Genomic DNA, 12,969 nt, shown 5'->3' with positions numbered 1-12,969 from the left:
CAATATACAAAAACTATACTCTTTAATTGCATTTAATTCCTACGATTGTTCTTCTTGAACCCACGATGGTGCTTACCACCAAACTTTTTCCCCTTGAAACGTCCGTGATGTTTCTTATCACCTAGTTTGTTATCAACCAATCCAATCTCTCTAGCTAATGACGTACCCAATTCAACCCCAAATTTAGAAACACGATTCAAATCTTTACGAGCTTGTTCAGCAGCAGCTTCATCACCAAATTTCTCCGCTCTAGCAATTTTTTTGTTTAATAACTCAACAGCTAAACTCTTTCTTTCTTCTGGAGTTAATACCTTTGGGGCTTCTTTCTCCTCTTTGGTTTCAGAAGTAGTGTCATTGGAGGCTGATTCGGTCGTGGTTGTGGTGTTAGTGGAGGCGGTAGCTTCAGTAGCGTCTGCTTGGGCATTAACAGCAGCTGATTCTTTGACAGTAGCACCTGCAGCTTCTACCGGAGTTTCCGTAGCTGGTTCTGCCGCATTTGTTGATGTTGTAGTTGGTTCTGCTGCTTCCCCTAGGGTAGAACTATCGGACTCAGTCAACCTTGCCACTAAATCAGCCTTCTTACCCTCTGTACTAAGCCCTCTCTCTTTCAATACCTCCTTTAATTGAGCAACTGTCTGTGATGCGTAATCGGCCATTATGTTCAGGTTGCGCAATGGCTGTGTGGATTTAGAGTTTTTAAGTGTATTGAATTGAATTTCAGTTTTGGATGTCTTGTTGTTTTTTTTTGAAAGAAAAATAGGTCGTGGTTTTCATGACATTAGTTTGGTAGCATTGCAGTTAATGGTGCAATGGATTCAAGTTACGTAGAGTCACAACTTATACAGCTGGTTAACAATGGGACCTAAACGAAATAAGCTAGGTTTTCAACCATCCACCTCATTTGATGAGATAGTGCCAGAGATTGAAGATGAGATAGTTGAGAAATATGCACAGCAACTTGGTGATGATGACACGGACCTACATTTGGACAGATTACCGCAAATGTTGGATGAGTTGGATATTCCTAACTGCTTCACCACTGATATTAAAGCAGCCGTTGATTACTACTACCAGTTTATGCATGATGGAAACTACACCATTAACAATAGCAACGTCAAACAACACAACACACTAGAGATGCTTCTGTCATTTACCATCACTACATCTATACAAACACCAGCTGATATATCCGATATAATTGACATTGATAAACTAATACAACACTTGAATAAGTTAGTAAAATTTCGAAATCATCATCAACACATTGCATCTAGTTGGAAGATGCTCATCCAGGAATCTGGTGAATCTCCAGCAAACATTGAATTATACCAGTTGACACTTCCTGGGTTGAAGAATGTGAAATCGTCATTGAATTTGGATAATGATCCTCAAACTAAAGTACCATTAAATGATGGGTTCTTGATTGATATGTTGGGATGCTGTCAACATAATGCAAAAAAGCGCTTGATCAACTTTGCATTTAATAAACAAGGTGCAACTATCATGATTAAGGACTTTGCTTTCATTTTGGGTAAACTTGGTGAATTAGATGACGTATAGACCGTAGCTTCTTCTCATAGACTTATCTTGAAATTTAGAACCAAAAGTAGAATCAATATACTCAAATTGATCAAGAGTAGAACAACAACAGTCAACCTTGTCACGGGAAACTCTTGCTTTATCAATGCTCGTTGGACTGTAAAATATCGATATATACCAAACAAGATGGTCAAGATACCCAAAATGATGCACATTCCACCAATGGGTCGACATAGAGCGATAACAGTGCCGGATATGTTGTGATTGAACAACGCTGTTGATGAGCTAGAACTTGATGATGATGGATGTCGTAAGGGTTGTGAAATTTGAGGACATTGAGATTTCTCTTCTAAGCGATAAAATTGCATGAATCCAATGCCGAACGTGACAAAGACAAGCGACGTTCTTATCCATGAGAGAAATGTTCGTTCATTCGCTAGCTGGAGAGGAGTTAGTAGTTTAAATAAGATGGTGCAACCTGTACTTGGCTAATACATACATGATCTCTGGCAACTGAGCCTTTGTTGGGCAAGTTGATCTGGAAATTGAAAATGTCTTTCAAAGATGAATTGGAGGTGAGATCCTTCTCATTTTGGATACTCTCTTGGACTGTCATGTTTAATAGGATGAGACTTGGTGATGATACAGAAGATATAATGACATAAAAGTTGTCTTTCTTTGAAGTTGATGTTACAATTTTGTGGCTTTTGTTGCAGGTGTTACTATATTTGGAAATTTTCATCAAAACGTGGGCCGCTTTTCACGTGAACTTTCAAGAAAGGTGCGATTATACGCATAGCGAATTGCGAACGGGCGAACCCGAAATCTTTGGCCTGATCTTTCATTTACCACCAAAACAGATAATGAGATTGTTTCAATTGGTTCTGCATATGATAGTCATGGAGAAACACTAATTGTAATGATTGCAATCAGGTTACAATCAGCAGTGTTGCTACTGTCTTTCTCGTATGTAAATACCCCTACAAATCAACCTAGATTGTCTGATTGTTTTACATAGTTGGGCAACTTAATATTTTATATCTACAACAATCTCGGTGTTATACAAAAATCATATTAAAACAAAAGTGCAGAACCTGGAAAATTTCTCTATCTAATCTCTCATTTCATCATCAACATCACCTTCCCCTTCTTCTCGTTCCTCATCACCAGCGGCATTAGTAAACATCAATGTTTCTCCATTATCAATAACTTGCCATAACCCAACACCATCATACTCAAACATACAGTCTTCCAATTGTTGTATAGTGAAACCCTTTCCAATTACTCTATCTTTAATATCTTGCATTGACAAATTACGCTTCAACAGTCCATCACGATCATCAATCGCCATTGATCGAATAATTTGGAAAATCTTGGACGTGGTGGATTCATCTTCTCTTGATAATGCATTGGCTGCTTCATCATCAGCATACAATGAACTCTTGCTTACTTCAATCAATCTCAATGCTTCATCAACATCTTCCATGGTGACAGTTTCTTCAAATCTCAACCTTGCCAATGCTTGTGATAAACGTAATATACCCAATAATGTTCTTGGTGTTATGTGACTAAATTTCTTGATTGATCCTTCATTACGGTATGATTCTTTTCTCATGGTGATGTATGATTGTACCACATAATCACCAACCTCCTTGGGCACAACAGGACGATAAGTTTTGGCTTTAGAAATGTATTCTCGAATTGTTTTGGAATCAATTGGTGTTAATTCCTCCTCGACATTGGTATTGCCCACTGCGACATCCTCAACAATATCTGGTTGCTTATTATGCATATGAACATAAGTAACATGACGTGCCAACATCTCATCATTTTCCCTATTTGGTTGATCCAAGATTAAAAACATGATGTCAAATCTTGATAAAAGTGCTGCTGGTAAATTGATATTTTCATGTGGTGATAATTTGGTATTGTACCTTCCATATAATGGATTTGCTGCTGCTAAGATTGAGGTCCTTGCATTCAACGTTGTTGTTATACCTGCTTTAGAAATGGAAATGGTTTGTTGTTCCATAACTTCATGAATTGCCGTACGATCAGTTTCATCCATTTTGTCAAACTCATCAATACAACAAATACCATTATCGGCCAACACAAGCGCACCTCCTTCCAAAATCATCTCATCGGTAACTGGATCTCTCAAAACAGCAGCAGTTAAACCAACTCCTGATGAACCCCTACCAGTGGTGTACACTGATCTTGGCGCGATCTTGTTGATAGCTTTCAACAATTGTGACTTGGCAACACCAGGGTCTCCCATAAGACATACATTGATATCACCTCTAATTTTCAACCCATCACCAATTTCCTTGGTTACACCACCGCATAATAAAAGCAACAAGATCTTTTTAATATCCAAATGACCATAAATTTCAGGAGCAATTGATTTGGCTAATCTGTCGTATACATTTGCTGATCCATATCTCAATTGCATCAATCTCGCATCAGTTGAATCAGTCAAATGCATCAACTCATATTGCTTCTTGTGTTGTCTAACATATTGTCCTTCAAGATAGGTTTCCGTCAACAATCCTGCTTTTAATGCTCTAAACCCAGTGTATGGCAATGGCATAAATATACCCGAAACATCAACCGTGTCACCAGGATTCATTGATCTCACCAAATCACCATTGACATGAATTGACATTGTTCTAGGGATGTGACCAACTGGTACTTGATTTGACATTTCTTGAATTTTAACTTCTTGGAAACTAGAAAACTTGGAAGCACGTGTCGACATAAACAAATGTCCCTTGACGTTATCTGCTGAGCAAATGGGGGAATTACATGTTGTCAATGGTGTAAACACTCTTGAATTAACTTCTTGGAAAATTTCGTATCCACATTTATCACAAGTATATGCAACCACCAACACGTTAGGCTTGACATCACTAACTCTAGTGACAATTCCTCTCAAAGTAATATAATGCCCCACATGCTTACCTTTAACTTGTCGAACTGACAATGATTTATCTTGATCAGTAGTCAATGGTTTAAAATACAAGCAATATCTTCTGGTTAATCTTGCTGGAAACAAATTTGGTTCTGTTGGATTAGCAATATTTTCTTGATCAGTAGGTTGAGAAATTCCATCTCTCAATTGGTTCAATTCATCCAATGCTTCTTGTTCCACACGTTGATTTCTAATTCGTCTTTGACTTAAAATAACATCCAATACATCATCCTGATAAGAGACATCTCTAGTCGGTTCAGGCATTAATTGATCAATTACATCACTAAAAATTTCCAAAAATCGATGAGTATTGATCATTATCGTGTGAAACAAGTGTCTCAGTTCTTGATAAATTGAAGTAGATTCAGCATCAAAATTTTGTAAGAATTTCTTCAAGTCGTCGAAGTCAATGTAGATGGTGGTGGTTTCTCGATTAGCTATTTTTTGCAAAATATTCATATATTTCCCCTGATGAAGAGGTACTTCTTCATCATCATCATTATTGTTTTCCAAGTCATCAATGTCTCTAGTGGTGTCTTTGAAATTTTGGATAAAATCACGAATAATCTCTTTACAGTCACTGTAATTGACCTTCACTTGGATTGAAGGAAGAATAGCAGCTGCTGTAGTAGTAACTGCTGTAGCCATAGTTTGAGTAGTGAGCTAACTGGGGAAAAGAAAGGGTGGTGTGGTGGAATCGTATTCGAAATCTGTTGCAAACAAAAAATTAAAGAGGCGTGGAAAAAGGATTTCAAAGAGTTGCGTGCAGAGAGAAACGCGTAACAAAAAAAAAAAAAAAAACAGCACAAGAAACAATTTCATTTCCTAATTGGGAATAATTGTTACATTATGGAAGACTTTGCCCTATCATGTGGGATACCCAATATCTCCATCTAATTTAATCTTTTCTAATTTATAATAAGCATTGAAAAATAGCATAGACTATAATACATTGACCAGCATTGTATTCTGCGGCTCATACTGACATCAAATTGACCAATGCAAACGCAGCTGATTTCTCTTCTTCATTGGCATCTGCATCAGAGGCGTTAGCAATAGGATCTCTTCCTTTTGAGTTGGCTCCATTAACATCAACAAGCCCCAGTTCAACTGGTTTCCTTTCTTCACTAGGTAGTGCTTCACTATTGGGTCTCTTTTGACGTAAAAATTCTGGTCCTATAGATTGCCAATCCTCTTCATCAGTATCACTCGAAATACTACTACTTCTTTGGTGGCTCTGCTGTTGTTGTAAAGTAGTACTCAGTTGAGGCAGAGTCTTTGACTGTTGCAGCAGCAGTTGCAATTGTTGTCGTATACTATTCAATGTTGACCGTTCGTGTGATTCATTAAATGATGATTTACGTCGACCCTTGTTGGCTTTGGCTGCTTCTTCGTTATGAATAACATAATGACGATTGCCCGTACTAGAACCCCATGATCCAACTGGTGAAGCATTACTTGCAGACACAGGAGATGCACCAAATACGGCACTGCGTACATCAATAGCATCACCACTGCCTACTCCTCCTCCCAATCCAGCTGAACTATAACTAAATGCAATTGCTGGTGGTGGCAGACTAATCGAAACAGTTGAGTTGCGTCCTGATGAAGTAGACGCTATATAATTATCCAAATTCTCAATTGAATTTAATCTTGATCGATTGATGAATGTAGGGTTGTTTAGAAGGTGTGTATGGTGTGGATGGTGAGTAGTAGCATGATAATGTCTTAGAGTGGATGGTTTGGTAACTGAACTGGGCGCCGATGAACTTGATTTTCTTCTTCTAGCAGCAGCTTTGGAATCATACGACGATGCAGCAGATGAAATAGGCGGTGGACTGATCTTTGATGGAACTCTATTGGCAAATTTCAAAGGTGGTGACAGTTTCTTTGCCTTCAGTTTGTGACGTATGGCCGTGGTGCGATTGATTGGCGTTTCATCAAATGCAAACATCTCTTCATCTTCATCTTCATCAAGTATGGCATCTTGATCAGAACTATTTGAAGGTTCGTCTTCATCAATGTGTTCATGTAATGTACGTCTTCCATTTCGTATTAGCCTCTCATCAAGTCCTGATATGTCATCATCATCGTCTTCGTCATCTTCATCAAAATCTACTTCATCCTCTTCAAGTTCATTAAATCGATCCTCTTCTTCATCGTCATCTTCACTATCGGACGCAATTGCATTGTCAATACTTTCATTAGGTAATCTTATATTGTGCAAGTTCTTGACAGGATTTGTAATCGACTCTCTTCTGGTGCCATTCTTCTCTATTGTACCACCACCATCTTTCTTTTTCTTTGACCATCCAAGTTTCAAATTGGTTTGGTTTCGCAAATCGTTGATGTTGATCATCTTCTTTTCCAACTCTATCGACAGTGATGTAATTTGTTTGCCTGGCTTTTTACCACTAGATCCGTCACGACCTTCAGGCAGGACAGATTGAGGCGTGCCTCCAAGATGCTGCTCATGTGATTGCTGTTGTGATTGCTGCTGTGCTTGTTGTTGCTGTTTTTGTTCTTGTTGTTCTGTTCCTTCAGTAACAATGTAATCGCTATCAACTTTCCTTACTGCCCATTGACCCCAACCAATCTTTTCAAACACAACGTTATTAGTAGAATCCACTTGTTCCATAGCTGCCATAATCAACCGCCTTTGTTTACTTAAACTCAACAACTCAAATGATGGTACTTCTATAGTTAATTGAGCAGTTATATGACGTATAGGCAATGGACCTTTTCTAATCAACAAGTTGGCTAATCTAGTAGGGGTTATCTTGGATGCCACTTGTATACCCTCTGGCGATGATGTCGACAAAAGAAACTTCTTTTGCGTGGTTGATAAGCTTTCCACTTTTTCGTGTTGTGGTGGGGAACTAGCGTCAAAAGGTGGGGACATTGTTTGTGTCAGCAGAACAGATGGTTTTTGAGGGAGTAGTGGGAGTGGTAACTTCTGGGGCATATTCACTTCGTGGTGGACTTGCGATTTTGAACCGTTGTGGTTGTCAGTTGTATGGTTATTGCTGTTATTGCTGTTGTTACTGTTGTGGTTGTGGTTATTTTCCAGTACGTGACTCCTTGAAGCGGGGATATCGTTGGTTGTGTGGGCGTGGTTGCTATCTGCAGTGAGGTTGATAGTATTGTTTTGTTGGTGTCTCAAAGGGTGGTGTTGTTGTTCTTGCTGTTGCATATAGTTGTATATTGGTGACAATTGGACGTGATTGGCGGTGTTGTGGTTGTTATCTATGTGACTCATAGTAATAATATGGGTATAGCCTTTATCTAAACAGTGTGAAATTGTGAAATGAAAAAGGGTTTCAGTTTGCTGCAAATCGGTATTTTGGTGAATTTAAATAAAGTAAAAGAATGTATTGTAAAATGAACTTTGGGTATATATATCTCTTTGGGTGTTGGTGTTGGTATTTGGTTTGATTATATATATTTATTTTTCATAAATTTCAGTCAGACAAAAAAAACTGTGTTAGTGTTAGTGTTAGTGTGTGTGTGTGTGTACACACTATCAAATTAAAGTGTGTGACATGTGTGCGTGCGTGTGTCATGTGTAATTTTTGATTGTAGTTTGTGTGTAATACTGCATATAACTATATTATCACGTATTACACAAAATTTTTGGTTCGTATTTGTTGTGAGTGTCGCAAAAATCATTCATTAATTTTGCGACACGCACGTTCTCCCCACCCCCACCACTAGGTCATTTTAGTATACTTTAGAATGGTTATTTGGTATTGAGTATTAATCTGGTATTGGCGTGTATGTTGGTTATGAGATGTAAACAATTGTCTTTCTACATGTGTGGTTTTATCTCTACCCGACTCAAGCCATTGTTGTTCTTTTCTTAGCGATTACCTTGGTACTAAGGAACTACTAACTTACTGCTTCGACGTATTTACGAAATTGCGAGAGTTAAATCTTGTAATGTCTAACTTATGATGGTTGCGACAGGTAAAACTTTAAAAGCGGAAAATGGAAAAAAAGTTAATGAATAACCAATATAATCCAGCTAAGACAATATAACTACCAAGCAAGTAAAAGGAATGGCTTGGAATGTATAAGAAAATTTATAGCAAGTACACACAATGTGTGTACATTTTTAAAAAAGACGCATTTAAAAGTTTCCGATTGCGGTAATTGACAAGTAACAACTCCCCCCTCTTGCCCCCTTTCTTTCTTCCCAGACTTTGAAGCCACACAACAAGGCAATATGGACTTGTGTACCACAACAAACATTATAATCAAAGATTGCAGCCAATCAACAAATTGGAAACGAGTCTAGTGTTATTTATTTTTTTGTGCTGGCTTTGAGGAAACTTCGGAGAGTCGTCCGCACGCACTGCAATTGCGCTTAAAATTATATTGAGAAAATCTCTTACTAACAATAACAAAGTGACGAAATTAAGCTTGCATGCACTACTCAACGCCCCACCCCCAGCAGAAACAAAACTATCCAACCAAATTACCTGATATGCTTCCCATGATATCGCATTCCCATGAATTGAATGACTATAACTCCAATTCGTTTCAAATACTTCAATTCCCCCAACTTCAACTTTGAAAAAATATTATATATCGATTCAGTCATGGTAACCCACCTCGCCCTGCATTATAAACTTACTTAAGGTACATACATAATATTATCATCGTAACTCATTGCCTTCCCCACCTTGTATTTTCAAAGAAAACCCCAACGATCATCCATTCTACTCCACCCCCCCCCCCACAAACATCGACCCGTAAACTTTATTATATGTCCCACTTTCTCTGGCTGCTTTGTGAGATATGCATACCTCTACTTTCGCAAATCTCGTAAAAGAAGATTCAGTAACAGTTTTAAACGAGGCATAACACTACAGCTATAAGCGAGTTGATAAAGGACCCTTTCAAAAAACCCCAGCCAACTCTACATCTCATCTCTAATAACACTCTATGCATTCTTTTTCTTAACAAATATATCAAAATTTTTTTTCCCCTATATATTCTACACAACCTCGTTCTCCACCAAAACTCACATTTCATCAACAGTAAATGTCCAATCACCACTAATAGGATCATACTTGACATACTTCATACCTGGCAACTTCTGCAAATTCTCAATATGCAATTTAACAACATCCGAATGAGGATCCAATATCGGTAATCGATCAGTTTTATTCAATGGCCAACAATTATGTAATGTAATCGTTGCTGGCAAGTTTAATCCTTCACCCTTGCGTGGCTTTAGATCATCTTCAGGGTAAACTATGCATGATTTGTTATCAAATTCAACCAAGGAGAAAATGTCATCCATGTTTAACATTGTTGATAAATCCACTGGTTCAAGAAATTGTAAAAATCCATAGCCTTTACGACCAATCTTGAAATTGGGAATTGATTTGAGCTCAGCAAGTGGTTTGGTTTGTAATTGCGATATTGGTGGTGACGTCCAATATCCATCCTCATTAATTTCATACTCATCTCGTTTGGCAATAGTACCTCCTTTAGCTTCAGTTTCAGTTTCAGTTTGATTCTTGTCATCACCATTAATAACGACTTTGCCATTCTTTGAATCAACTGCAGCTTCACTCTTGTCTTTACTTGCTTTAGTGGTGAATTCTTTCTCTCCATCTAGTTCCTTTTTCTTCTTATCACCATCCAACACAAATGAAACTTGTTTAGTTGGACTGCTAGAGCCATCACCACCGTTCGCACCTTCGCCATCGTTTATAGCCAAATTGTACTTGCCACCACTACTCTTTTCAACAACCAATTTCTTGAAATTATTATTACTTCTGAATATATCCAGTGTGATTATAGCCAGATCAGTAACTGGGGTAAAAATCGAATCACTTTTTTGTTTGAATAATTCATCTTGAACCTTCTCCACTGGTTTACTACCAGTTGATGATGGTAATACACTAACTTTAAACAATGGTGTAATTCTTTGCGCTGTATTACCCAATGTCACCACCTTTTTATTTTGATGTGGGATTGCAAATGATCGTCTAAGTACAGTGGCCCTGGGCTTTTGATCACCTCCAAAGCCTTGTGTCTGCTGTTGGGGAGTGGCACCTGAAATCGATTGAAACAACGGGTTCTGTCCATATGGGTCTTGAGAGTTGATATTAGCCAATGGTTGCGTTTGTTGTTGTTGGGTCTTTTGTAAAAACAGTGGTTGTCCCAATTGTTGTTGTTGTTGCTGCTGCTGCTGTTGTGGTTGTTGTTGTTGTTGAGCATTGGCATTAACACCACCACCGCCAAACAATCCACCACCAGTTCCAAACCCACCAGTTCCTCCCGTAGCACTTTGATTCGATCCAAACAAACCACCACCACCAGTTGTACCACCAACATTACTGGAGCCGCCTCCAAACAAGCCACCAGATGTAGTACCACCTTGCTGAGTATTATTGCCAAAAAGTCCACCACCAGAAGGTGCATTTCCAGTAGGTTTAGAGCCAAATAGTCCACCACCAGTATTTGACCCGCCAAACAATCCGCCACTCTGTTGTTGTTGTGGTTGCTGCTGTTGCTGTTGACCAAACAATCCACCTCCTGTGGTTCCGCTTTGTTGTGCACCACCTCCAAACAATCCACCACCGGTTGTACCAGCAGGTTTCGATCCAAATAGCCCACTACCACCTTGTTGTTGTGGCTGTTGTTGAGCATTTTGTTGACCAAACAATCCCCCACCTGTAGTGCCTGTAGTGCCAGTATTTCCACCAAACAATCCTCCCCCTGCAGCTGGCTTAGCTCCGAATAATCCACCACCACCAGAAGCACCAGCATTGTTATTGGTTTGACCTCCGAATAATCCACCACCGGTGTTGGTTCCAGTACCGCCACTTTGACCAAACATTGATGTCGACCCAGATGGCTTGGCACCAAACAATCCACCACCCTGTTGTTGTTGTTGTTGATTTTGTTGAGCCCCACCTCCGAATAATCCGCCACCTTGTTGTTGCTGATTTCCTTGTTGACCAAAAAGCCCACCACCAGTGGACCCGAATCCAGTACTTGGCTTAGCACCAAATCCCAATGACTGCTGACCTCCAAATAATCCGCCTCCAGAGGAGGCACCAGTGTTGGAACCAAATGCATTACCAGTGTTTGATTGTCCAAACCCACCTGTTGTGCCTCCAAATGCACTACCGGTATTGGATCCACCGAATAACCCACTACCTTGTTGCTGCTGTTGATTATTTGCTTGTCCAAAAGGAGAAGCGCCAGTGTTGCCAAAAGTGCCACCACCACCGCCAGAAGCACCAAATGCAGAGGTGTTGCCACTACCAAACCCTGTAGTTGGTTTTTGTCCAAATGCAGAATTCGTTCCACTAGAACCACCAAATAAGCCACCACCAGTGTTGGTGTTGCTTGCTCCAAATCCTCCAGTCGCGGGTTTATTTGCTCCGAATACATTACTAGTGTTGCTTGCTCCGAATGGAGATGCTTGTTGTTGTGTTGATCCGAATGCCCCTGAAGATCCAAACGGCGATGCTGCTGGTTTGTTAAAACTAGATCCAAATCCGGACGTAGTGTTTCCAGTGTTTCCAAATGGCGATGCATTAGATTGTCCACCAAAGAGTCCTCCTCCAGTAGATGGTTGTTGTTGTTGAGCAGTACCTCCGAATCCAAATCCAGTACCCGTGTTTGCAGTACTACCAAAAGCACCTCCTGTAGCTCCTTGATTTGGGGGGAATCTTCTCCCTTGTTCATAATCTTTCAACCTCAACTCTTCAAATGAAAAATTTTTGTACTCTGGCATACAGCATATATTTTGAAATACATTATTGATATTTGCTGAATCCTTTTCGCTGTGAGGTGAAAATGGTTTAACGGCAGTACCGTTGTTGACATTAGGATCACTCAGTGTTGCTCCAAATGCATTTGTTGTACCTGTTGACGCACCAAAGGGGGATGTTGTTGTGTTATTTGCTGCTGGTGATCCAAATCCAAAAGACGATGTAGTTGCTGGTTTGCTTCCAAAGAGTCCACCACCAGTAGTTCCCGTATTCGTAGACCCAAATGCTGAGGTACCCTGGGCACCACCACCTCCAAAAACTGATGACGGTTGTTGTTGTTGTGTTTGTCCAAATGGTGATGCAGATGCAGTAGTGTTGTTAGCTTGATTCGATCCAAATAGTCCTCCTCCTCCAGTAGTTGCAGCATTACTTCCAAACGCCAGTGTTCCTGTAGCACCAGCGTTACCTGATCCAAAAACATTACTGGATCCAAAGCTTGATGGGGGATTAGATGATGTGTTGCCAAATAATCCTCCTCCTGTGTTTGTATTAGTGCTTGCTCCAAATGGTGATGCGTTTGTGTTTGTGTTTGTAGCGGTGTTGGCGCCACCGCCAAAAGGAGAGTTTGTTGTGGCAGTGTTTGTACCAAACCCTCCAAATCCTGAAGATGTACCTCCTCCAAACATTTCAATTGAGGGGGTTACAATGGATGCAATTATG

The 12,969-nt window shown here is 39.6% G+C and overlaps 6 protein-coding genes across 6 annotated transcripts; 1 reads left to right on the top strand and 5 right to left on the bottom strand. All coding sequences in view use genetic code 12, as the record gives it.

Moving 5' to 3' along the window:
- Positions 1–32: 32 nt before the first annotated feature.
- Positions 33–656, bottom strand: CPAR2_404700 (uncharacterized protein; the record flags this gene model as incomplete). The annotated part of the gene is made up of 1 exon (XM_036811386.1): positions 33–656. One exon carries the CDS (start codon positions 654–656, stop codon positions 33–35), a length of 624 nt encoding a protein of 207 aa, XP_036667828.1.
- A 199-nt stretch (positions 657–855) lies between these two features.
- Positions 856–1,560, top strand: CPAR2_404690 (uncharacterized protein; the record flags this gene model as incomplete). The annotated part of the gene is made up of 1 exon (XM_036811385.1): positions 856–1,560. One exon carries the CDS (start codon positions 856–858, stop codon positions 1,558–1,560), a length of 705 nt encoding a protein of 234 aa, XP_036667827.1.
- A 14-nt stretch (positions 1,561–1,574) lies between these two features.
- CPAR2_404680 (YidH family protein) lies at positions 1,575–2,155 on the bottom strand (the record flags this gene model as incomplete). The annotated part of the gene is made up of 2 exons (XM_036811384.1): positions 1,575–1,979; positions 2,039–2,155. 2 exons carry the CDS (start codon positions 2,153–2,155, stop codon positions 1,575–1,577), a joined length of 522 nt encoding a protein of 173 aa, XP_036667826.1.
- Positions 2,156–2,650: 495 nt separating this feature from the next.
- Positions 2,651–5,158, bottom strand: CDC47 (DNA replication licensing factor MCM7; the record flags this gene model as incomplete). Its single annotated transcript, XM_036811383.1, has 1 exon — positions 2,651–5,158. The coding sequence occupies one exon, from the start codon at positions 5,156–5,158 to the stop codon at positions 2,651–2,653; it is 2,508 nt and encodes an 835-aa protein (XP_036667825.1).
- A 328-nt stretch (positions 5,159–5,486) lies between these two features.
- Positions 5,487–7,769, bottom strand: STB3 (Stb3p; the record flags this gene model as incomplete). Its single annotated transcript, XM_036811382.1, has 1 exon — positions 5,487–7,769. One exon carries the CDS (start codon positions 7,767–7,769, stop codon positions 5,487–5,489), a length of 2,283 nt encoding a protein of 760 aa, XP_036667824.1.
- Positions 7,770–9,536: 1,767 nt separating this feature from the next.
- CPAR2_404650 (FG-nucleoporin) lies at positions 9,537–12,935 on the bottom strand (the record flags this gene model as incomplete). The annotated part of the gene is made up of 1 exon (XM_036811381.1): positions 9,537–12,935. The coding sequence occupies one exon, from the start codon at positions 12,933–12,935 to the stop codon at positions 9,537–9,539; it is 3,399 nt and encodes a 1,132-aa protein (XP_036667823.1).
- Positions 12,936–12,969: the final 34 nt, after the last annotated feature.

The sequence above is a fragment of the Candida parapsilosis genome, contig 006372 (assembly GCF_000182765.1).
Source record: "Candida parapsilosis strain CDC317 annotated contig 006372".
Taxonomy (NCBI): Eukaryota; Fungi; Ascomycota; class Pichiomycetes; order Serinales; family Debaryomycetaceae; genus Lodderomyces; species Lodderomyces parapsilosis.
The sequence above is the reverse complement of the archived record's forward strand: the minus strand, read 5'-3'. Positions and strand labels throughout refer to the sequence as shown.